Source organism: Oratosquilla oratoria, chromosome 24 (genome assembly GCF_046742065.1).
Source record: "Oratosquilla oratoria isolate Oo_2021 chromosome 24, ASM4674206v1, whole genome shotgun sequence".
NCBI classification, from domain to species: Eukaryota; Metazoa; Arthropoda; class Malacostraca; order Stomatopoda; family Squillidae; genus Oratosquilla; species Oratosquilla oratoria.
The window spans coordinates 59,231,224-59,257,620 of NC_134800.1; the positions used below are offsets into that span (position 1 = coordinate 59,231,224).

General features: G+C 49.5%; 2 protein-coding genes across 2 annotated transcripts in view; both read left to right on the plus strand.

Annotated features, from left to right (window-relative positions):
- The window catches only part of LOC143038686 (protein phosphatase PTC7 homolog), a 104,742-nt gene that overhangs the window by 34,440 nt on the left and 43,905 nt on the right, over window positions 1–26,397 (plus strand). The gene's annotated exons all lie outside the window — the stretch shown is intronic.
- LOC143038687 (uncharacterized) lies at window positions 4,699–6,532 on the plus strand. Its single transcript, XM_076208240.1, has one exon. The coding sequence runs from the start codon at window positions 5,422–5,424 to the stop codon at window positions 6,388–6,390; it is 969 nt and encodes a 322-aa protein (XP_076064355.1). The 5' UTR covers window positions 4,699–5,421; the 3' UTR covers window positions 6,391–6,532.

A 26,397-nucleotide genomic window follows, 5' to 3' on the forward strand; every position in this document is an offset into this window, starting at 1 on the left:
GCCATGGATTTAATTTTCCTTAAGTTGAATAAAATCGCTTGCCGACAGCTGCCAGAATAAAGGAAGTAGGTAATTATATCGAGAAGTAAAAACAATGGTTCACTTCCAGAACTCATGTACTCGCTTACGATATCGTCCTCTGGATAGTAAGCCACGGCGCTCAAATAGATGGTGTGATGCCACTATTCTCTGTAGATTGTTGCACTTTCCGGTAATTCCATAGTGGAGGAACGTTTGTAGTGGGTTGAGTAGTGCCCAAGGGAGGGAAATGTGCCGGAGGACTGGAGGAGTGCCTGTCGAGTTCCATTTTCCGTAGGGAATGGAGTGAACTCGATGGACATCTATTGAAGAACAAATGCCAAATAGGAACACTCTTGACAACATCGACCGGGAAAAAAAGAAGAAAGTCTGACTATAAAACAGATTCACGAGACAATTATGAAGTACCTTGTGAGAGTGGACAATCAGAGCCACGATAAAAACAAGCCGATTATATTTGTTGGACGTGTTTATTTTCATTAATTTTGTTAAATTGAGTATTTCTGTTTTCCGCGATATTGCAAGTTACACGACGCGCGGAAGCCCCCAATGGGACCTTTCGCAGTGAGCGGTTTGATACCAGACACCGCCAGATTTTGTCATTCTTGCCGGAAAATAAATACTTTTTTGGGCAAGTATTATAAACTTACAGAGTGTATCGTTGTACATTGTCTGAAATTTAAGTAAATTAATTTCATGATTGCAAACGGCATATAGCATTGTTTGAGCCTCTTATTTATAATTACAGATGATATTCGTAGAACAGCCTATAATTGTTATTGTATCAAGCCGAGCAATTTGTCATTTTCTACCGATTTCAATGGACTTATACTGATATATACTTTCAATTGAATGCACCAAGCAATAGGCAAATCTATGTAATGTATAAAAAATATAATTTTGCAACGAAGACCTAATTTTTCCGGTACGATTACTAAAGCCCCGTCCACACGTACCATGACGCATCAACGACTTGATGCAGTAGTCGTGTTTAAAACTTTAACACTGGCGTCCGGACGGGCTGCATCACTGCAAATACCAGATCTCGTCATCATTTGGCTTTCACGGGATGAGGATGTCTACCGACGCTCTACTCATTTAATCATTAAACCACCACAGCTTTGGAGTGTATATATTTTTCGTGCCAGCACCAGACTTCTTTGATGCATTGATGGCAGTCATAGCCCTGTGAAACTGTGTTTTCAGTGTATGAAGTTTTTTTGGCAATGTCTTCATTCCGCACATTACATTTTGTTAAAGAAAATAAGTCAGCTTTCGATGTTTGTACTTTTTATATTTCTCATCTTATATTCCAAATGGCTGGGTACTGCTTTAGTAGCTTAATGTAATATAATAGTCTTCGTCCACTCGAAAGGCTTTGCGGAAGTTGCTTGTGCCATTGCTTGAAACTAGAAGAGCGAAGCAGAGCGCGTGTATCCTCTCCCTTCGACTGTTATTGACACGCTGCGCAGTGATTAGAAATCGGTACGCCCCATGACTGCTTTCATGATGCTGCGACGAATTGAAAGTAACGTTTTTCAACTCATCGCTTCAATACATCGCGCATCAAATACTCGTACGTCCGCCACCACTGTTGTTATATTTTATCTCACTGATTATCTTCATATACAGGACGTGACAGTGATATCCATTATTTTGCAACACTCGGATAAAATGCAAAACCGAAATCAACATCCTCTAATTTTTACTGCTTATACTTCAGTAAAAATAATTACCTATTTTTAGTTTTATCTTATAATTAAATTAACAAAGCCTTATCACACACCAGTAAGTAAAATCTATAACAATAAGAGTCATGTTTTTAATTCTAAATACACTTATGTAGCAATTTATGTCGTATTTTTTTTTTTTTTTTTAATATCGGTTTCCAAATTAGCTAAGTCACCCCTTTGCCTCATGAAATCTGAGACAATTGAAAATTCTAGCGCTAATAGGCAACTACGAGCCTGACTGCGAAAGGTCCCATTGAGGCGTCTTTCCCGCTTTTGTTGACTGACCACGCAGGAAGCGCACTCTCTCCCCCCCCCCTCCCCCAGCCGAGTAGAACCTTTGGACATCTTCGGAGAAGCCTCGAGTAGTCTCTACTCAGACGGATGCTGATTAATGTTGAGCTTCCACAATCTTTCCTGTCCGCTCCCCACCATCCTTGGATCTTTCCTTGGGCACATCTGCGACTTCGCTTCTTCGGTGCTCCCAGGAATGGAAGAAGCGCTGGTTATGGACGGGGAAGTGAAAGTAGTTATGGGCAGGGCAAGGTGTAGTCGGGGAAGTACGAGTACAGTATTCGGTTGTTAATCAGGACAGTATACGAAAGGCAGTGAGTGCCCAGTGCTTTTTGTCTTGTAGAAAGAATTACTCTTGTACAACCCACCCACCCTCTCTCCTCTCTCTTCTCTTCCAAGGAATTACTCTTGTACAACTCTCTCACTCTCCTCTCAATGACTCCTCTCACACACTTTCCTCTCTTGTCTCTCGCCCTCCTCTTTCTCAGCTCTCTTGCTTTCCTCTGCCCTCATCTTTCCTCTTTTTCTTCCTCTCCTTTCTCTATTCTCTCCTCTATTCTATATTATCTCTATTCTGTCTTCTCTCTATTCTGCTCTATCCTCTCTTGTCTCTCCTCTCTCTATTCTCTCCTCTCCTCTCTCTATTCTCTCTATTCTCTCCTCTCCTCTCTATTCTCTCTCTTGTCTGTCCTCTCCTCTGTTCTCTCCTCTCCTCTCTATTCTCTCTCTTGTCTGTCCTCTCCTCTGTTCTCTCCTCTCCTCTCTCTATTCTCTCTCTTGTCTGTCCTCTCCACTGTTCTCCTCTCTCTCTCTCTCTCTCTCTCTATTCTATCCTCTCACTCCATTCTCTCCTCTCTCCATTCTCTATCTCTCTCTCGTAGCTACCCAGCTGGCCTGTATGACCTGTCTGTAGCCTGTAGTAGGTCGGCGAGCAGTGAGAGTTAATGTGCCGAGACGAGATGATTGTTTTATGTAACCGGGTGACTGGTGGTGGTGGCGATGGCGGTGATTTGTCGTGGTGGTGGTGGTGGTCGTCGCTGGTGGTTATGAGTTGTAAATAGAGTAATAGTGTTTGTTTACGAGCGGCGGCGGAAGGGCGTTGTGTCCGCTTCTTTGGCTGAGGATCACATCGAAGTGAAAATATTTGCCAAAGACCCTCAGACTCCACGAGAGATGACATGGTTCCTGTGTGTGTGTGTGTGTGTGTTTGTACACACGCATATACGCACCCCAGACGGACTGTATTTCTAAATACTGAACTAAAGAACCACGGTTTCTACCTCTGCCTGGCAGAGCCAGAAAAAAGCTTGAATGAACGCGCGTCACCACGACAGAAAGGTAAGTAGGTTGGGAGGAGGAGGTAGGCTGTTCTTTTGCTGAAATTGGAGGTCGAAGTTCATCGTAACCGTGGCAAAAGTCCAGTGGCACCGGTTCGAATCCCCAGACGCAGCGAATCTTCGTCCCTAATTACAATCTGGTCAGGTCGCGGCGGATTGGGGGCGGTTCCATTCCACGCCTTCTTTAGAGTCTGTTCCGTAGTTTCCACTCGCGGCAATATTGGGCCCAAGAGGTCGCAGAAAGAGATAGGGAGGGAGGGAGGGAGAGAGAGGTCAGGCTAGCTATGCTGCATAATGCTGTAGCAGCACGTGAGCACTTAGGAGCTTTGTATATATTTTGTGGTAAACACCAAAGGTATCTCTCCCTCCCTCTCTCTCTCCCCCCCTCTCTCTCCTCCTCTCGCCCTCCCTCCCTCCCTCCCTCTCCCCCCCTCCCTCCCTCTCCCCCCCTCCCTCCCTCCCTCCCCCCCCTCCCTCCCTCTCTCCCTCTCTCTCTCTCTCTCTCTCTCTCTCTCTCTCTCTCTCTCTCTCTCTCTCACACACACACACACACACACACACACACACACACACACACACACACACACACACCATAACTATACTTTCCTCTATTTATATACAGTGATGTGGTTACTATGAATTAGCAACGCATTTACAAGGTGGATCGTTTGTGTTACCGTATAGTGTGGCCGCCATGAATATGCGAATATAAATGCTACATTTGTCTTTATGTATGAAGAGCATTGACATTGCATCATCGTAACCATGCTGCAGGAGGGGAAGGGGGCGTGTCTTGCTTCGCCAGTGATCGTGACGCCCAAGTCCCGTGCTGTGGTATTGCTGTTGGGGGAGAGGGATCCATCTGCATAGTGAGAAGGAGGGAGAGTGTGGCGGGATGGAGAAAGGGTCCCAAGTTTCACAATGTCTTCCTGTGTGTGTGTTGGGGGGGGGGGAGAAGTAAAGAAATCTTGTGATTTCATTTTATAGGGAGGAGGGAGGGGGGCATTGCTGTCCCATGCTGTGGTTCCCCGGACAGGCGCCGCAGGTGGCACTAGTGACGGTCAACAATGGGCGCGGTTTCTGTGACAAGGGGGCGACTTTGAGGAACGAAGACGGGGCAGGACGGAGGAGAGGAAGAGGTAGAGGTAGGAGGAATGGGGACGGGGTGGTTGGGGAAGAAGAATGCGTAGGGATAGTTCCCCAAGGGAGGGAAGCCGCAAACCAGAAAGGGGGAATGAAGAGGGGAGTAGATGCCGCTTTGCAGGGGAAAGTGGGGCAGGGTGGGTGGGCAGTAGCGCTCTAGGCACGAGTCGAGTCGGACGTGTGCGTGCGCTCGGCGGCTAGGCTGTGCAGTGGGACCGCTTTGATCGCCGCGTCGTCGACAGGGCGAGAGCGCGGAGGTCGCCACACGTGTGCTCTTCTCGCGGGAGATGCTTTATCGAGGAACCTGATCAGAGGCGTCGTGATGAGGAGCGGTGCGCGCCGACGTTAGCGGCAGCGGCAGCAGGTGTTGGAGGCCGCTGACGAGGCAGCTGACAAGGGGTCACAGGTGTTTGCTGGCCTGCCTGCCTGCCTACCTGACCCCTGCAAAGGAAGAGCTTCTCTCGTCAGTCCGGGACAGGGAAATGCGATTGGCCAAAGAGCGCGTGACGCCTGGTTAGATACACCGGGGGGCGGAGTGATTGCCCAGGAGACGATCATTGTGTTTGGAGGGAGTCGACGTCAAGGGGGGGAGGGGAGGGGGAAGGGGAGGGGGAATCGATCGGCCAGAGGAGGGAGCTCCTGCGTTATCAAAGGAAGAAGGTCGTGGGGGAGGAGGAGGTAGGCGGGGTAGGGCAATTGGCCTTCGCTTTTGTGACCGGCAAGAGGTGAAGACGCGAGGGGGTTGAAGGTAGTCAGTCAGGTGGCTGCTTCCTCCTGAAGAAGGACGACGGCATTGGCGAGATCGAAACACTCGAAGTGACTGCGAAGTCCATTAAGCGAAGCAAAAGTCCGTGATACCAGAAGGGCCAGGAGGAACCATGTTGGCCCAACGGCGTGGCATTCGCTTCCTCACCCTCGACTCCTCCTCGACGCCCATCCTAGGTCGGCATGCGAGGTATGGAAGCAGCCCGTACAGTAGTAGCAGTGCAAGCAGTAGCAGTAGTAGGCGGAGTAGTCTAAGTGGTGGCAGCGGTGGGAGCCCCTCGCTACTGCACTCGGCGACCTTGGCCCTCGCCTCCCTTCTCGAGGACGTCGTTTCGGAGCCTCGAGGACCAAGTGTGATGGACGGCGTGTCGGCTTATTTGGCCCCTCTCACCCCGCCCCTCCTGACGGCGTTGGTGGTTCGCATCAGCACCAACCGGCCCCTGTGGGTACCCCTCGAGTACCACTGGGCGCCCATGGACCATGACCCGCTCCTGGCGTTGCTGGAGGCGGTGGGAGTGTCTCTGCAGCAGTTGATCTACACATGCCACCCTCTGTCGCGTGAGGCCCTTCACCGCACGCTGACGGCGATGCCCAACCTCATCACCCTCAAGCTGTCCCACGGCGCCGACGACCAGGCCCTTCGCATTGTCGGCGCCACCTGCGTCAGGCTCCAGGTCCTCAGCCTGCGGGGGTCCAAGGCCGTCACGGACGACGGCATGCGCAGACTTCTCCTTCGGCGGTCGGCCTACATGAGGAACCGCTGGCGCCAACTCTTCGGGCGGTGGCGAGAGCTCCGCCTGACGCTGTCGGCCAGCTACCGGCCTCTCCAGCAGGGCGCCCCTGGCCAGGGGCTCGACCCGGAGGTGCTGAACGCCGTGGCGGGCACGCTGACAGAGCTAGACCTCCGGGGGACCCGGGTCACGAGCCAGGGCGTGGCCTGGGTTCGATCGGTCCTGCCGACGGGCGCCACCGTCGTGTCCACGGCCTGCCCCTCGGCCGCCGCCGCGTTCCGGCTCAAGGTGTCGCGGCAGAACTCAATAGAGGACCAGTTGGTGCGACTACTCCACATTGGCACGCCGTAGAGACGACACAGTCACCTTCCGCCTTCATCTTCATCACCACATCCATCTTCAACACCACCACCTTCCACCTTCATCACCACCACCTTCTACCTTCAACACCACTTCCACCATCACCATCACTTCCACCTTCACCATCACCCTCGCCACCACATCCACCACCACAAGCATCACCTCTTCTTCCTCCTTATCCACAGCTCCTTGGCACAGTGCAGCCGTTGAATTTCAGTAAGTCTTTGGCTCCTGGTGATCTCCCCTTTCTTCTTCTCCCCAAACTTTTCGAGACGCCCTTGTCCCCCACCTCCTGTGTCCTTGTGTTCATCTCTTCCTCCCCATGGTCGCCATGGCCTTGCCATACATTTCCTCCTCCTCCTTCCACCTCCCTGTTTGTACTCCCCCCCTTCCTCCCAAAGTTTGTGCCATTTGTTTCAGTTTTGATTTATACTCTGTGCATAATTGGTGCATTTGTTTCCCCCCTCCCCCTCCCGTCGCAGCCTCGTAAGTTCGCAACAATCCCTCGTTGTAGTGGTGTTGGAAATGTTCAGCTTCTGTCGACAAAGCACGTTGAGGAGGTCGAGCAACACGTTGGGTAGTTTTTGGTCTTGACGAGCAGTCCAGGCCAGTTACCATAAGCATAATTCGCTTGCGTCAACCCATGTAGACATGTGGCACGTTTCCCTGATGTTGATCCTACTCACAGGGTTCCTGTCTCCACGATAGACAGTCTTCGATGGAGGAGACGAAGGGACGCCTACGGAATTGATGGCTGGAGGGGCAAGTTTATCGAACCTTTCGAGAGTGGATGGTAGTGGAATGGAAGGGCGGCTGCATGGGAGCTCGCTCCTCGGAGAGATCGTGGGGACTGACGGCGGTGTGAATAAAACAACGCGCCTCCTGGCGTATGGCGCAATTGATACTATGATGTAATCCCCCCCTCCCCACACACACACCCTGCACCGTGAACGTTTATTGACGTGTCTGTCACACGTTGAGACCAGAGTGGGGCGTAGACCAGAGTGGGGCGTAGACCGAAAATATCGGCAGTCTGTAGATGGCAAATAATTTCTCGTTTTGAGAATGTTCTGAAGGAGCTTGAAGTAACGGAGTTCACGAACAGGAACGTGTAGTGTCCTGGATTTAAACGCAAGCAAGCAAACTGAGTGGCGAGACGAGAGGAAAGGGAATGGGTCTAGTATGTAAAACAGTTATGGTAAAAATAGATAAATGGGTAGACTTTGCTCGCTCTCTGGTTTGTTGTTTGTGGTCTGTAGGACGATGGGCGAACCGGCAGCCAGAAGAAAGACTTTAAAGGCTGGCGTGAATGGGTGAATTGGTCAGCCGTGGAGTCTGCAAGCAGAGCGCGTTCACTTGGATTGCAGTACCTTCAGACTTGGATGTAATTGGCAATTCCCGACAAGGTCAAATCAGAGCAAGAACTTGGTAATGCGATAACAAGCGAAACGTCGAGCAGGCTCCGTCCTCGCATCTCATTCTTTTTGATAAATCTAAAACCCTTTCGTGCCAAACACTGCTTGCGAACGTTTCCGCCCAACGTCGAACATGCCATGAAATCCAACGTTCGCGTCCCCCTGAACGTTTGTAGGATTCTTGTTTCCTGATGCATTAGTCTGAACAGTGTGTGAGGGTCGGGTATGATGAACATAAGAATGAAGGAGACCGCAAGAGACCGTAGGGCCTACACTAGACACTTAAATGTCCATGACCACCTGTTATCCTTATCCTTATCCAATTGTTTCAGAGCTCTATACGTGTGTACCAAGTATATTCCATTAGTTACCTACTCTATTGGTAAAACAGTTCTTGCCTATTTCCTTTTTAAACCTATGATGTCTTGAGGACCAAGGGGACCCCATTGCAAAGAGAGAGAGAGAGAGTGTGTGTGTGTGTGTGTGTGTGTGTGTGTGTATGTGTATGTGTGTGTGTGTCCCCTATTATAGATACCAGTAATCTGCGACATTGTTGCGGATAACTAATGTTTCTATCCACTAAAGGGACCCTAAGGAGGAGTCGAAGGGGCGGTAGAGGAGGCATAGTGAAAGTTGATTATTAATATTGTTGAATATTAATACCAGTATTATTAGTTATATTATTAGTAGTATTTGTATCTTTTAGATACAAATACTAAAACTGGTATTGGTAAGTAATTAAGCAGAGAGGGAGACAAGGGTGGATGAGAGGGAGTGGGTGCTAGAATTTGAATTGGCTACCTCCCTTATAAGGGGGGAGAAACCCTTGGTATATAGATAGTATTTGTATTAGTGGTAATGGTTTATACTTGAGAACTTGGACACAGAAACGGGAGATGTTTAATTCAGTTGTTGCACTATGCGATTTTATTTTCGCCACCGTCGAGACCCGATCTCAGCTGGGATTTAATACCCCGAGGCCTGGCAGCGCAGCCCTTTGTTGCTGGGAACATCATTTGTGAAAGATATCGACGTTTGGAAAGCCCACTATCAACTCGTCCCTCCTCCTTGTCTTCCTCTTCCACTTTCTTTTCCTCATCTTATTCCTCTTCTCGCACTCATCTCCCTCTTCATTCTTTCCGTCTCCCTCCTCGTCATCTCCCCCTTCCCCCTCCCCTCTTCCTCCTCTTACCCCTCCCCTCCTCCCCTTCTTCTCCCCTTCCCCCTCCCCTCTTCCTCTTCTTCTCCCTCCTCTTCCCCCTCCCCTCTTCCTCTTCTTCCCCCTCCTCTTCCCCCTCCCCTCCTCTTCCCCCTCCCCTCCTCTTCCCCCTCCTCTTCCCCCTCCCCTCCTCTTCCCCCTCCCCTCTTCCTCTTCTTCCCCCTCCCCTCCTCCCCTTCTTCCCCCTCCTCCCCTTCTTCCCCCTCTTCCCCCTCTTCCTCCTCTTCCCCCTTCCCCTCCTTCTCCCCCTCTTTCTCCTCTTCCCCCTCCCTCTCACTTCCTCCTCCCCTCCCCTCCCCTCTTCCTCCTCACCCTCCTCTTTCCATCTTTCCTTCCTCTCCTTCCTCCTCCTCAGTCTTCATGTTCTGTATATATTCCCTCTTTCACTTATCCATCTACCGCGAAATGGTATATTGCCCTAATACAATATTTAGTTTATATATTTGTTTTGTTTTTGTAAAGTAACTCATCGTGAGACCTTGCTCTCATAAATTCTCTGTACACACGTAAATAAATATAAATGTGTATATTAAACACACACACACACACACTGAGTGAGTGTGTATAGGATGTGTGCGCGTGTGTAGGGTGTGCGTGTAGTGTGTGCGCACACCACGGGCTTTGTTGTCCCACTTTTCTTTTTCCCCTCGAGCGTCTCCAGGTGGTCTGCTGACACGTTCCGCGTTTTTTGTCCACACTATCTCTCCGTTGGTATGGAATCCACTAGAAGGAATTTCTGCTCTCCTCTCTTTGTTTGCTCTCATGTGGCCCGATGTGTGTGTGTAATAGTAGTAGTAATAAAACTTGTTATTGGTTTATTGAGTTAATTGCTATATAGAAATGCTTCTCGCTTTCACAGCGATATAGATACACTGAAAATGTCCAAATTATGTAAATTTTAGAACTGGTCTATTTTTGAGTGCGTCGTTGTTTACATTGTTGGTATGTTTGCTACCACCGAGAGGTCCGGGGCCATATCAGTGATGATAAGGTCGAAGATTGTTCGTTTGTGTGTGTGTGTTTGAAGGGATGACACGGCCTCAAAGAATGCTCACCTTATTAGTATTAATAATTGTTTTTCAGCGGGTGAGAGGAAGAGAGGGAGTAATTGGTGAGGAACAGTGTGGTTTTAGGACAGGTAGGGGTTGTGTAAATCAGATTTTTGTGGTAAGACATATGTGAGAAAGCTATGGGAAAAGGTAAGTATGTGTTTTTGGGCTTTTGTAGATCTGGAAAAGGCTTACGACAGGGTAGACAGGAAGGCACTGTGGAGGTATTGCAGATATATGGGATAGGAGGAAAGCTGGTAAGAGCAGTCAAGAGTTTTTACGAGAGTACAGTAGTAGAGCTTGTGTTAGGATTAGAAATGGAGAGAGTGAATGGTTTGAGGTAAAGGTGGGACTACGTCAGGGATGTGTTATGTCGCCCTGGCTGTTCAATCTATACATGGATGGGGTGGTGCGAGAGGTGAATCCAAGGGTGGTGGGTCAGGGATTGGAGATGGTTAAAGAAAATGGAGAAAAGTGGGAAATAAGCCAGCTGTTGTTTGCTGACAACACTGTGCTTGTAGCAGGATCAGAGGAGGGATTGAGAAAGTTAGTGACAGCGTTTGAGAAGGTGTGTGAAAGAAGGAAGCTGAAGATAAATGTGGGCAAAAGTGAGGTGATGAGATGTACAAGGGGAGAGAGTGACAACAGGCTGGAAGTGAGCATTAAGGGAGACTGGAGGAAGAGGATAGTTTTAGATACTTGGGTGCGAATGTGACAGGAAAGGGAGGAGTGGGGCTGGGGGCAGAATGTAGGTTGAGAGAAGCAAGTAAAATACCTTGGATTAAAAAGTGTAATGGGAAATAGACATCTGGGAATTGATGCTAAGAGAAGGTTATATGGAGTGATTGTGCCGACAGCACTGTACGGGGCAGAAACATGGAACATATGAGCGGAAGAAAGAAGGAGTTTGAATGTGTTTGAGATGAAATGTCTGAGAAGTATGATAGGAGTTACTAGGCTAGATAGTGAGAAATGAGGTGAGGAGGAGAACAGTGTTGGAAAGGAAGTTGGAAGATAGGGTTGATGAAAAAGTATTAGGATGGTTTGGACACATGGAAAGTATGAGTGAAGAAAGATTAATAAAAGAGGTGTGGAAGGATGGGGGTGTCCTAGGATGAGATAGATGGATGGGGGTAAAAGGGGCATTACAAAAGGGAGCAATGTCTGTTGAAGGACGGGAGAGGACAGAAAATAGGGATGAATGGAGAAGGGTTGTGTATGGATGATGCTGTGATGCATGAGGGGGAGTGGGTGGGGAATGGGGGAGTGAGGAAGTATGTTTGAGAAATAATTTGACGCAGCCCGAAGGGATTTCCCCCCCGTCTTCTCCTTTTCTGCACGAGGGGACGGAGAGGGGGTGTCGCCGAATTAATGAAATGGCCTTGCCGATGTGCTGTGTCTTGCGACACTGCTTCTGACCCAGAGCAGTGGACAAGATGGAGGGATGACCTATCATCCAGGAGGTGCCAAGATGAGAGGGAGGAAGGAGGGTGGAGGGGAGTGGAATATGTAGGGGATGGAATGGGTGGGAGTGGTTTCTATGCCTTTTTCTTTTTGGCTACCCCCCCCTCCCTGTAAGGGGGTATATGTATGTACTATTATTATTTATTGATTTATTAAACTAAAATCTACTATCGGAGATAGCCTAAAAGTAATAAAGTAAAATTCTCTGCATTACCTAAGGTAGAGAACTACAGTTTGTGATTATACGAAACTTGTAGTCCTCGTCTTCAAAACAGACGCGGCGTATTACTTCCGTTTTGCGAACTTTACAACTTTCCACAAAAGTGGTTCTCGTCGGTAAGCGGTTGAGTGTAAAGCGGCCCATACACGATCAATTATATTGCGCAATTTCATTGTCAATACTCTGAATTGACAAATTGACCGCGTATGGGCGTTATATCGCCCATTCGCGGTCAATTCAATTGTCAATTCAGAGTATTGACAATGAAATTGCGCAATATAATTGATCGTGTATGGGCCGCTTAATTAAGACAGGGAGACCTTAGAAAATAGAGGCCTATAGTAACTAGAGGCACTAGATCCCGATTCAGCTAGAAAGGGATCGTCAGACCTCAAGACGTCATTCCCGGTCTGTGGCCCAACTCCTGAAATTGGTCACGTGACTTGGGGGGTGGGGGCAAGGAGACGAAGGGAAGGAAAATATGGTGGTTTGGTGCGAAGACGATCTCTCTCTCTCTCTCTCTCTCTCTCTCTCTCTCTCTCTCTCTCTCTCTCTCTCTCCCTCCCTCCTTCCCCCTTCCCTCCCTCCCTCCCTCCTTCCCCCTTCCCTCCCTCCCTCCCTCCTTCCCCCTTCCCTCCCTCCCTCCCTCCTTCCCCCTTCCCTCCCTCCTTCCCCCTTCCCTCCTTCCCTCCTTCCTTCCCGTCTCCCTCCTTCCCCCTTCCCTCCTTCCTTCCCGTCTCCCTCCCTCCCTCCCTCTTTCCCCTTTTCAATCTCTATATGTATGTATGTATGTATTTTTGGGTATGTTTTGTGTTTCCTAGAGTCTGCCTGTTGCTGTTGTAAATGGAAATGTCTGTCTTGTATTTCATGGCGAACCTCCCGAGTGTGTTTCTCGGTCACAATGCAATTCATTAATTAATTTTCCTTCCCAGCCCTTCCCTTGTCTTTCGTCGTCCTTGGTGCACGGCCTCTCCTACAGGCACCTCGCCTCTCCCATCTGTGGCCTTTTCAGCCCCCGTGCCCCACCCCCAATTGTCTCGTTATTATTTTTTTTTTCTCCGTCTCTTTGAGGGGCCCCGGCCTTATGCTTCCGTATCCCCTCGTTTTCTTTTATCTCTCTCTCTCTCTCTCTCTCTCTCTCTCTCTCTCTCTCTCTCTCTCTCTCTCTCTCTCTCTCTCTCTCTGAGTCGTTCGCATCTTGTCTCGTGTTACCTTGTTTCTCTCTTCACCAACCGCTGCCCCTCTCCTCTTCCTTCTCTTCCTGATCCTCCTTCCCTTCCTCCTCTTCATCATCCTCCTCTTCCTCCTCCTCCCCTTCCTCCTCCTCCCCTTCCTCCTCCTCCCCTTCCTCCTCCTCCCCTTCCTCCTCCTCTTCATCCTCTTCCACGTCCCCCTCGTGCACCTCTTCCACCTCTTTGCCGTCGTCGTCTCTTCATCCTCTCGTCCTCTTCTTTCACCTTTCTCTTCGCCTTTCTCCTCCTCCTTCCCCGTCTCCACCTCCCCCACCACTCTACTCCTTGTCCGCCTCCCCTCCCCTCCCCCTAACGCCACCGCCTTTCCTAGCCAACGGGCGTACAGTTGAACAAACAAGTTCTTTTGACGATTATCTTTGTTTATTCTTATTATTCGGAAAGAACAACTTCGATGGAACCAAGATCACTCCGTCACCCATCATCGTCACCCCGTTTCTCCTCCTTCCTCGTCCTTCCTCATTTCTCCTTCCTCCTCTTTTCTCCGTCCTCCTCCTTCCTCCTCTTTTCTCCGTCCTCCTCCTCCTCGTCTACAACCTTGTAATTTTCCTCTTCCTCGTCCTCCTAGTCCTCTTTATCTTCCACCTTGTCATCTTCATCCTCGCCCTGTTCTTCCTCCTCATCGTCCTCCTAGACCTCTTTCTCTTCCATCTCCTTGTCATCTTCATCCTCCTCATCGTCCTCTTCATCCGCATCGTCTTCCTCCTCCTGCTCGTCCTCGTCCTCCTCGTCTCCGGCTTGGGCGACTTCTGCCGTTGCCGCCGTCGCTCTTCCTCCTCCTCCTCCTCCAGAAGGCGGGACTGACGGCTGGATCGTCGCTGGAAACGCGCTCTTCGGGGGCACATTGTAACTCGACCCGTCGCGTGGGTCGGCCTCGGGTCTTGTGACCTCCACGGTTCCTCTGAAGGGATGTTCATGGTGGATCTTTGAATGCGAAGTAAGTAACATGTTGCATGGCTGGCAGAGAGAGAGAGATTAAGATTGAAAGCCCATTGAGTAGTCTCTCAAGGTTGCAGATCAGAAGGTGCCAGGGTCCTCCCCCTCCCCTCCTCCTTCTCCTCCCCTCCTCCTCCTCCTCCTCCTCCTCCTCCTCCTTCCCCTCCCCTCCTCCTTCTCCTTCCCCTCCTCCTTCCCCTTCCCATTCCCCTCCTCCTTCCCCTTCCCATTCCCCTCCTCCTTCCCCTTCCCCTCCTCCTCCTTCCCCTTCCCCTCCTCCTTCTCCTTCCCCTCCTCCTTCTCCTTCCCCTCCTCCTTCTCCTTCCCCTCCTCCTTCCCCTTCCCCTCCTCTTTCCCCTTCCCCTCCTCTTTCCCCTTCCCCTCCTCTTTCCCCTTCCCCTCCTCTTTCCTCTTTCCCCTTCCCCCTCCTCTTTCCCCTTCCCCTTCCCCCTCCTCTTTCCCCTTCCCCTTCCCCCTCCTCTTTCCCCTTCCCCTTCCCCTCCTCTTTTCCCTTCCCCTCCTCTTTCCCCTTCCCCTCCTCTTTCCCCTTCCGCGTCCCATCCTCTTTCCCCTTCTCTTCCTCCTTCCCCTTCCCTTCCTCCTTCCCCTTCCCCTCCTCCTTCCCCTTCCCCTCCTCTTCCTCCTTCCCCTTCCCCTCCTCCTTCCCCTTCCCCTCCTCTTCCTCCTTCCCCTTCCCCTCCTCTTCCTCCTTCCCCTTCCCCTCCTCTTCCTCCTTCCCCTCCTCTTCCTCCTTCCCCTCCTCTTTCCCCTTCCCCTCCTCTTTCCCCCCTCCCTCCTCCTTCCCCTCCCCCTCCCCTTCCCCTCCCCCTCCTCCTTCCCCTTTCCCTCCTCCTTCCCCTTTCCCTCCTCCTTCCCCTTTCCCTCCTCCTTCTCTTCCTCCTCCTCCACCTTTCTCCTCTTCCTCCTTCCACTTTCTCCTCCGTCCTCTTTCTCCTTCCCCTTCCCCTCCTCCTTCCCCTTCCCCTCCTCCATCCCCTTCCCCTCCTCCTTCCCCTTCCCCTCCTTCTTCCCCTTCCCCTCCTCCTTCCACTCCTTCCCCTCCTCCTTCCCCTCCTCCTTCCACTCCTTCCCCTCCTCCTTCCCCTCCTCCTTCCACTCCTTCCCCTCCTCCTTCCCCTCTTTCCCCTCCTCTTCCTCCTCTTCCTCCTTCCCCTCCAACTCCTCTTCCTCCAACTCCTCCTCTTCCTCCTTCCCCTCCAACTCCTCCTCTTCCTCCAACTCCTCCAACTCCTCCTTGTCCTCCTTCCCCTCCAACTCCTCCTCTTCCTCCTTCTCCTCCAACTCCTCCTCTTCCTCCTTCTCCTCCAACTCCTCCTCTTTCCCCTCCAGCTCCTCCTTCCCCTCCAACTACTCCTCTTCCTCCTTCCCCTCCAACTACTACTCTTCCTTCTTCCCCTCCACCTCCTCCTCTTCCTCCTTGCCCTCCACCTCCTCTTCCTCCTTGCCCTCCACCTCCTCTTCCTCCTTCCCCTCCACCTAATTCTCCTTCTCTCCCTCATCTTCCTCCTGGATGTTGTATGGGCTGTAGGTTTTGCTGCCTGAAATCGACTTCATCCAGCGCCCTCCCAGGTTAAGCGACGGTGCAGTTAATGGGTTATCACACTGGGCTATTTTTCCTCCAACCTTCGATTATTTGGCTGTAAAATCACAATGGGAATCAAAATGTTTTCAACAAAAATACATAGAATTTAATTTGATATTTTAGAGGAAAATTATTTTCCTCCAGCATATCGGATTCTTTCCCAAAAGCTGCAGGCTGCAATTCTGCTCCAACAGTCGGAGGAAAAATAGCCCAGTGTGATAACCCTTCCAATACTCTAGACTTCCCTAAGGAAAATTCAACAATGTGTCAAATATTCGCATAGGCTTAACTCCTCTTGGTTCGTCATTCAGCTTCTCAACAGGTGACGCAAAGGTGATATGACATTTGGAAATTCGAAAAATAGAAAATTGTGAACGAAGTCGTTTCTACACAAAAGAACTCGCTTCAATCGTGTACGTGTGATAAAAGGGAGTTAAAGTGAATTAAATTGTTTGGCGTTGGGCAGAGCAAAAAGTTTTAGCTGTCCGTGTCTATTTATTGCTCCCCTCCCACAGAAAAAAAGGAAATAAAAAAATAGTATTGGTCTGTAAACTGTACACTTTGTATTGAAAGGACTGTATAGATAACAGGATTGTGTCTAAACCCTTATTGGTACCATCAGGGTGTTTATAGAAGAGGAAGAAGGAAAAGAAGAAAAGGTATTAGTAGTCGTTCACACACAGTTGTTTGTCGACGATTTGTCGGGTCGACTTGTGGAAGAAAATATGGTCGAATATATGTGTGTGTGTGTGTGTGTGTAATATATATATATATATATATCCCTCTCTTTACCAATAAGATTCCCAGTGGCTCGGTGCCGTCAGTCCGTCTTGGGCTTTTCAGCTGAAAGTATCGTTCCCTAGAGGTCTCGGGTTTCAAGTGCATCAGCCAGTTGGAGCTTCTTTGTCAGGACCAAAGAGGGGCCGGCCACTTCTTTCCAATGCCCAGGTGCCCTGGCAGACACTTCAAACTGGATGGCGCTCGCGTCCGCCCCGAGTGGATGACCCTCGATCCACCCATTCAGGGACACTTGGGTGGTGGTGTTCAGCGTAATACCGCCTCGTGGTTATGACGTCGGATTGGACGACTTCGTTGATCTGGGAAGGCTAGCAGTTGTCTTCATACATACAAATGCATACAAGATGAAATGTGTGTATATATAGAGAGAGAGAGAAATCGTGAGGAAAGGGAAGGTAGGGGACTGAGCGACATTGTTGCCATGGTACGTGTTATCGGGCTAACTAACTCTGAATAAACAAACAAACCCTTCTTCAGCGATGCCTCTTCCGAGTCTAATCGCCCAACATTAGCCAGCATGAAACGAGTTAAGGTTGTCGCTTTTGGGGGAAAGGTTTGAATCGAGACGGGAGTTAGTGTTCTCCCCTTTTAAGGCAGCGTTTCCCAACCTCTTCCGACCCTAAGGAGGCCCCCTGTAGTCAAGTCTAAGTAGGCCAGCATTCCCTAATGTCTGATTCCTAGAAGGATAAAAGAAAACGCTCGTGTGCATCGCTTCCCAGCACGAGTGTCAACACCCCAGGTCACGAAACTGTTTTAAGGGAAGGAGGTCTTCCGAAGGGACCGGGGGAGAGAGAGAGAGAGAATGTGTGTGTGTGTGTGAGAGAGAGAGAGAGAGAGAATGAGGAACCGGTGCGTCTGTATGGGTGTGAGTTGAGGAAGTCTGTGGGGTGACAGGTCGGACAAGAAAGTGTTGACGACGGGGATGGATTGTCGCAGGAATGCTCATGGCATAAATGAAGTTGGCAAACGTTCAAACACAAGAGCAAACTGTGTGTATGTGTATATATATTGTGTGTGTGTGCTGTGACATTGGAAGGGGAGAGAAAAGAAGAAAGAGGAGGACGAAATTATTGTGGAAGGAGAATGTGGATGCGCGTTTGGATAAGGAGGAGATGAATTGGGAAGATGCGGAAAGTGATACTGAGGTGATGCAGATGATGAGAGATGAGGAAGGTGAACGCTAAGACATGTCGATCATGGATGTGAAACATAAATGCATACATAAAAACAGGCATGTGTGTGTGTGCGCGTTTAGGAATAGCTCGGGAAATGAACTTTTATAACGCGCGCGCACACTCACACACACACACCACCACCACCACCACCACCACCACCACCACCACCTTTGTGCCTGTTAGGGGGTGATGTTGAAATAGATAAAGGGAGACATGGAGATCTTAGTCCAAGTATATTCTTGTTTAACTCGGCACAGAGGCTTCTTGAGAGCAGTAAATCCCTTGGGTAAAATTGGCAAGAAAACGAGTGCCCTCCTTCATTCCTCTGTACACACTAGTCACAGTGTGTCAGGTGACGTAGGAGGTGGCGTGGGACGCGGAGGACCGCCTCATCCTTGATTGGCTCATCCGGCGTCGCGTTATTGGAAGGCCGTGATGCAACTCGCCACGGCTGCTGCTGCTACTACGCCGCAGCTGCTGTTCACTTCTGTCCACCAAAACGAGGATTAAACCTAACACAACAGAAGATCATAAGAAGGAACTACATTGCAAGAGACCCTAAGGCCTACACCAGGCAGTTTCATGTCCATGACCACCTATCACCCCCGTCCATAAAGTTATCTAGCCATTTCTTAAAACAAGCAATATTTTTAATGCTGAGTCTATTCCAATCGTTAACCACTCTATTGGTTAGCCGGTTCTTACCCATTTCCTTGTAAAATCTAAACGCTAACTTTATCGTCGAGGGGCTGCCTCGGATTGGTGGAACAACTTAGCAGCAATTGGCCTAAGGGCAAACTGAGTCACAAGTGACACAGCCCACGCAGCACAGAACAAAAAGCTGCGTCCCCTGCGTCGCCTGTGTCTCCTGTGTCTCAGTTTGGGCTTAGGTTTAGAGTAATAGGCCAGCCGGGGCGGAATGGATTTAGAAATATTTTCCTAGAATTGTATCGTAGATGTCGCCAGGCGATTTTCTTTATCTGTGTCGTACCATTGACAAGGGAAATTCGTTGTGGTGTCGGCACGCGACAAGACCAGACAACGCGAATCGGCGGATCGTTCGTTGTCGCATTTTCCTCCAAGCTTTGAACGTGCTGGCCTCCGCCGGCTACGTGGACAAGTGGCACGTTTGTTTCCCTGATGTTGATCCTACTCACAGTTCCTGTCCCCGGAAGAGACGAGAGCCCTCGATGGAGGAGACGAAGGAAGACGACGCCCACAGATTTCACATCTGGGGCAAATGGATCGAATCTGTCGAGAGTTCTTTGGAGCGGGAAGGAAGGCGTGCCTGCATGGGAGCTCGCGCAGAGGGGACTTAGGCCGAGTGGGAGAGGAGCATCGCGTTTCCTTACATCTGCCCCAAATTGATGATGATGGTGATGGTGGTGGCTTGGCCGGAGCGTGAAGACGTCTTGATTCATACCTCGTTCTTCTTGGCCATTAACGCACGGGCATTTGAACAATACACTTACAGGTGTTTCTACAGGTTACTGACGTTGCTGTGGCCATGTCTCTGACGGCGCCAAATGGTGAAAGGTCGAACGGACACGGCGTCGGGCACTGTGTGAATGATGAAAGAACATCTCGTAGGAATGTTCTGAGACGAGGCGTAATGCCATGTTGATGATGACCGTGGTAGTGGTAATGGGGCGTGCGCGCGCGTACACACACACACACACACACACACACACACACACACACACCCTAATCTCCTCCCTCCTACCCATTCTCCCGCTTCTGCTCCTTTCCCATCCTCCTCACTCTTCCTCTTCTTTCCCATCCATCTCTTCCTTAGCTTTCCCACAATTTTCCTCTCCCTCGTCTCCTTTCCCATCTTCACTTCTCTTCCATTCTCGTCTTCCCAGTATTCTTCTCCCCTCGCCACTTTCTTGTTCTTCTCGACTTTATCCTCTCCTCCTCCTCCACCTCCTCACTCCTTCCGGTTCCCCTCGCCATCTCCAGTGGACTCCTGTAAACCCTTTACTCTTTGGAAATACGTCCCCATAAATCACTTATTTCCACCTCCTCCACTTTCCCCTCCTATTCCTCCCCTTTACCTCTCCTTCACCTCTTTCCCCAAATCCCCTTACCCCCACCCCTCCCCTCCCTTTTCACCTTCTCTCCTCCCTTTTCCCCTCTTTCCCTTCCAACCCCTCCCCCCAGTTCAGTCGGAAAATATTTTGAAATGCGACAACCAGTACTGTAAAGGGAAATGATGTCCACTTCATTTGTCGAGATCCTTCAGAGATGTGAAGAACATTTCAAAGTTCAGGCGAACTGATTATGACGGTAACTATCGATTAATTATTACTACAACGTGACCGTGTGTTCCATTCAATTAACCTGAGAAGAGAGCTCCTCTTCAGGTCTTCCCTCATTCGTCCGTGGTGGGAATGGAGAGACGGGATTGGTCCATACCTCTTCCCGGCCAACCGTCCACCAATCAGATCCATTGGATGTCGGAAGAAGGGCGGGGCCTCGTTGAATGGTGAAACGTGATTGGTCCGAGGCCTTCCCCGACCGCCCGTCTACCAATCAGATCCATTGGATGTTGGGCGGGAGACGGGGCTTCGTGTGGTTTATTCGTAAAGAGGCCCAACTTTCCTTTCCTTGGATAAGAACTGGGTCGTGTTTCTTCATGTATGCATGACCACACCTTCACCAGATTTCTGCCAACCAAAGAATCTCCCATTCGATAATTACTGTGATTGGTTGGGGAGGGAAGGGGGCGGAGCTTGTTCAGCCTGAGACAGGTGCACGGTGATTTTAGCTCAATGGATGCTCACACACCACCAATTTGTGCACCAGATCTTCATCATTTCCACCACCACCGACATCACTCTTATTTTTCTTTTTTGTTGTCTTGTTTTCTTTCTTGGTCCATCTCACCGTTTTCTTGTTTCTTGTTTACTTTGGTGTCGTTTGTTCCATTGACGGGTCAACATCGACGTGTCCTGACACACTCTTTCTCTCTCTCTTAGTGGTCTGCATCATGTTGCCAAGAGGTCATGGGGGGGGGAAAGTAATGGAGGGTAATTACATGCAGTGGCAGGCAGTTCAGGTAAAGTGTATTCAATTAGCGGGGGTCTTATAAAATTTGGTTATTAATCGTCATCGTCACTACCATCAGCATCGTCGTCGTTGTCGTCACCATCATCAACAAAATCGTCGTCGTCATCATCATCCCAGTTTACCTGGAAGCAAGCGAGGGAGCGAGCACCCCGGCCCGCCTCCTCCGCCCGACTCCATCGATTGGTGGCGTTTGTGGCATGTAGATCATTTCCAGAGATTTGAAGTCGTTCAACTTGCAGGAGGCGACCGCGAGCTCATGTGGCAGCACGGGAATCCTTAATGAAATATTTTATTTTTGATTTTTTTATCATTACTATTATTTTATTAGTTATTATTATTATTATTTATTATTATTATTACTTTTACCCACATTTATCTTTAGCTTTCTTCTATCACATACTCTCCCAAACTCTGCCACCAGCTTCCTCAATCCCTCCTCTGACCCTGCCACAAGCGCAGTGTCGTCCGCAAACAACAGCTGGCTCACCTCCCACTTTTCTCCATTTTCTTTAACCATCTCCAATCCCTGACTCACTACCCTAGCATTCACCTCTCGCACCACCCCATCCATGTATAAGTTGAACAGCCAAGATGAGATGTACAAGGGGTGAAAGTGGCAGTAGACTGGAAGTGAACATTAAGGGAGAGCGACTGGAGGAAGTGGATAGTTTTAGATACTTGGGTGCAAGTGTAGCAGGAAAAGGTGGAGTGAAGGTGGAGGTAGAATGTAGATTGAGAGAAGCGAGTAAATGCCTTGGTGGTTTAAAGAGTGTAATGAGAAATAGACATTTGGGAATGGATGCGAAGAGGAGACTGTATGAAGGAGTGATTGTGCCAACAGCACTGTATGGGGCAGAAACGTGGAACATAAGAGAAGAAGAGAGAAGGAGTTTGAATGTGTTTGAGATGAGGTGTCTGAGAAGTATGGTGGGGGTTACTAGGCTAGATAGAGTGAGAAATGAGGAGGTGAGGAGGAGAACAGGGGTGAAAAAGGATTTGGGAGATAGGGTTGATGAAAGAATATTAGGATGGTTTGGACACATGGAAAGAATGAGTGAAGAAAGACTAGTAAAAGAGGTATGGAAGGCAGATGTGGAGGGAGTGAACATGAGGGGACGTCCTAGGATGAGGTGGATGGATGGGGTGAAGGGGGCTTTGGGGAAGAGGGGAATGTCTGTTGAGGAAGGAAGGGAGAGGACGGAAGACAGAGGTGAGTGGAGAATGGTTGTATATGGATGATGTTGTGACTGCATGGGGAGAAATGGGCGGGGGGTAGTGTGTGTGAGTGAGTTTTGACGCAGCCCGAAGGGATTTCTCCCCGTCCTCTCCTTATATGCAAGGGGGGACGGAGAGGGGGGGTCGCCGATTAAATGAAGCGGCCTTGCTGTGGATGTGCTGTGTCCTGCGACACTGCTTCTGACCCAGGGCGGTGGGCAGGGTGCAGGGATGACCCGTCATCCAGGAGGTGCTCAGATGAGAGGAAGGGTGGGAGGGGTGTGGAGTGTATTTAGGGATGAAATGGGTGGGAGTGTTTTTATGCCTTTCCCTTTTTGGCTACCTCCCTTGGAAGGGGGAAAAAGCCTTGGTATATGTATGTATGTATGTATTATTATTACGTTTTTTCGGGAGGGGGTCATAGACTGTTTTTCCTGCTGCGAACATGCCATTTGATCTTGGCTTGCAAATGGAGGTAAACAGATGAATAAGGAAGTTGAGGTGTTGCTTCGTCGTGTTGTCAATCGACTGTTGGTCCCAGTTGTTCGCTTTGCTCCTTAGAATTAAGTCGTGCAGTCTCTGCTGAATAAAATCGATTGGCAACAGATAGAGGAAAAAGAAGAATATCGTCACTTTAAAGGATTAGGATGCAAAGACGTTTGAAAATTGCTTTCTGCCGAATGGAGTCGTTTGGCAATGGAACGTCCGGGTTGGGTAAGTTGGCAGCTCCGCGACCTAAGTATGGTCGAGGACAGACAGGTCGAGAGGGCCTCTGGCGAAGCACCCACCCCTATCCCATAGCTGTAAAGCAAAGGTCACCAAATTTGTCTCTGTGCCCCTAAGAACTGAGTGACTAGCTGCATAACCATTTTAAACAATACAATACAGGGAATACAAAAAAAAAAGACAACCAACATAATTACCAATACACAAAATACAAAAAAGACAAACATGTTTACAAAGGATTGCATATGAAGAGCATGCCGACAGGAGACCTTTTGATCCATAAAAAGATCGGATGTGAAAATGTGTATGTAATGATAAAAGAATATAAATGATAAACAAACAAATATATGAATAATAATATGATTTATAAGAAAAAAATTAAATTGTTTTGTAATAAAATAAAAAGATAAACCTATAGATAATTAGACAAATAAGAAGAATAAATGACAGGTATTACAGCATATTGTTTAGGTATTTAAATGAATCTTAACTTCGAACTGTACTACATCATGATAGTAATAAAAATGACGTGTACTGCAGCGGTGGGTCAGGTGACCTGACCTCGTAGGTGTTCAGTGACCCCTGGATCGAGCAAGGTCATTAAGGTGATTAATACAATTTTGTTCGATAGTAGCGGACGTAGTCGTATTGATCAGACGAACACGTGTCTCATTGTGCTGTTACGAATAAATAAAGTACGTAGGTGCACGCACTCGGTGAAATAATTGTTTGAATTTGTAAATATTGGTTATGAAAAAGATTGGATGCAGAACGCATTTGACAGGAATGACCGACGGGGGAGAGTGTTGTGTGTGTGTTTGTGATTCACTATGGTCTTTGGATCACGTGTTGGACTCGTGATCGACAGCTATTTCCCTTCCGAAAGAGAGCTCAGAGCTCTTATATGACCGATCTATGGGTAATGCTATGGCCTCGCGCGCGCGCGCGCGCACACACACACACACAAACACAAACACACAAACAAAAACACAAAAACTCCCCGCCCACGAGAATTGGAGTAAGGACCCGCAGCGCAGCGACACTGAAATTATTTCAGCCCTGGCGGGAACTCTACTAACTGCGCCACGAGTTGTGTGTGTTTATGGGAAAGTTGTTTGGTTCTGGACACGTAATGATTGCCCCTGGGGAAAGATCAGAGAGGTTCCAAAACACCCTAGTGTGTGTGTGCGTGCGTATAAAGCTAGGGGGTCGAGTTTAACAAACGTCTCTTTTTCTGTCTGTTCATTTACCACATCTCCTGACTTCTCTCTTTCTGCCTCTTCTTTAGCATCTCCTCCCCTCCCCTCTCCCTGCCTCTTGTTGGGAGATCTTTTTGTCGGGCCCTTTCCTTGCGCAGTTACGGCTTCATTCACAGGAAAGGAAATAAAATAGTAAAACAAAATCTGAAGAGAGGAGGGATTTTGGAGTTTAGCCGCGGCCTTCACATCTCTCTCTCTCTCTCTCTCTCTCTCTCTCTCTCTCTCTCTCTCTCTCTCTCTCTCTCTCTCTCTCTCTCTCTCTCTCTCTCTCTCTCTCTCCCCCTTCTCCTGGGCATTGTCACACCAGGGAAGCCGGTCCGACTCTTCATGTATTCCATTTATTCATATTTCCCATATTATCCTGGTTGTCAGTTTCGCAAAGAAAGAACACTAACAGGATTGGACTGTGATCATTAATTGTGTAGTTTGCTAATGCATACGTGGGCAGAGATATCTGCAAATCATAATAATTGATGACTACAGATGTTTTCAAAGTTGGATGTTATCTTCATAACGTTTCCTCGAATGTTTGATATTTACAATGTATTACGTCTTCGTTTTGAAGTAATGGTTATTTTGTAAGAAACTTCTGAACCCTCTCTCTCTCTCTCTCTCTCTCTCTCTCTCTCTCTCTCTCTCTCTCTCTCCCACCCCCACCCCCACCCCACTCATTCTTCCTTCTCTTCCCTGTCTTTCCCTAAGAAATTCCACTCCCACTCCCTCTCTTTACCCCCCCCCCCATGGACTATTCCTTTTCTTCCCTGTCTTTCTCTCGGACCTCCCCCCCCCTCTCTCTCTCTCTCTCTCTCTCTCTCTCTCTCTCTCTCTCTCTCTCTCTCTCTCTCGCCTCTACCCCTCCTGTTACCCTCTTTGTTCCTCAGCTTCCTGCTGTATTCTGCCCATTAATTGGATGAGCGGGAATTCGGTGCAATAAAGCGAAACAAGCCACGCCCACCTCCGTGGCCAATCACGATCACTTTCAGATAAAACTATTTTCGTATAACGTTTAATGGTCCAATAACCAATTTGAGTGGAAACTCCATCTTGGAGGTAATTCCGATTTCCCCCTTGGAAATTGAACCCCGCGCGGTGGTCAACTTCAACTCGATCTACCTGATCTACCTGTGCGCCCATCAACTACCTGTAGGAAAAATTGAATATAACGCACGCGCGCACACCTCGGGGCGCAGTGGTTAGAGCTCCCGCCTGCCACTACGGCGGTCCGGGTTCGAATCCCCTGCCCACGGCTGAAATAATTTCAGTATCGCTGCGCTGCGGGTTGTTACTCTCGTGGGCGGGGAGTTGGGTGTGTGTGTTCGTTAAAGGTCACAGTATTACCCATAGATCGGTCATATACGAGCTCAGAGCTCTCTTCCGAGATGTTAATAACTGTCGATCACGAGCCCAACACGTGATCCAAGATAATGGTGAATCACACACATGAGGTGAAGTCATCCTGGGCACTAGTGGTGGTGGTGGTGGTGGTAGTTGGGACGCTGATCAGACTCGTGATTGGTTGATGGCGAAGAACGGACGGGGCTGGAAGAAGAAGAAGACGACGACGACGCACAATAGTACGGGGAAGTGGAATGAGGTAACTCGGGCGTTATGTATCGTTGCCATGGTAACCAGGGGGAAGGGTGGGAGGGACGACCTACCTGCCCGCGACGATGACGACGACCCCCGAGGGACCCGAGCAAGGACTTCTCATCATCCTCATCATCATCCTCTCCCCCTTTACCTCCTCCTCCTCTCACCCTCTACCTCCCCCCCTTCTCCCCACCCTCCTCCTCCTCCTCTCCCCCTCTACCTCCTCTTCCTCTCCCCTCTACCTCCTCTTCTCCCTACCTCTTCCTCCTCCTCTCCCTACCTCTTCCTCCTCCTCTCCCTACCTCTTCCTCCTCTTCCTCTTCTCCCTACCTCTTCCTCCTCCTCCTCATCCTCTTCTCCCTACCTCCTCCTCCTCCTCCTCCACTTCATTCTCCTCTCTCTATTCTTCTTCCTCCTCCTCCTCCTCTCCTTCTCTCCCCATTCCTTCTCCTCTCCTCTCCTTCTCTCCCCATTCCTCCTCCTCTCCTTCTCTCCCCATTCCTCCTCCTCTCCTTCCTCCTCTCCCCATTCCTCCTCCTCCTCCTCCTCTCCCCATTCCTCCTCCTCTCCTTCTCTCCCCATTCCTCGTCCTCCTCCTCCTCTCCCTCCTCCTCCTCCTCCTCCTCTCCCTCCTCCTCCTCCTCTCCCTCCTCCTCTCCTCCTCCTCCTCCTCCTCCTCCTCCTCCTCCTCTCACTCCTCCTCCTCCTCCTCTCACTCCTCCTCATCCTCCTCTCACTCCTCCTCCTCCTCTCCTCCCTCCTTCTCCTCTCCTCCCTCCTCCTCCTCTCCCTCCTCCACCTCCACTTCCGTCATTCTCTTCCTCCTCCTCGTCCACCTCCGTCATTCTCTTCCTGTTATTCCGTTGTTATGGCGTCCTCGCTTCCTTTCTCTTGTTGGTTTCCCTCTCTTTCTCTTTCTTTTTTCTTTTTTTTTTCGTTTTGCTTCGTTCTCGCATTCAACCTCTCCCTTTCATCCCTCAAGTCTTCATCTTCCGCACAGGTCTTTA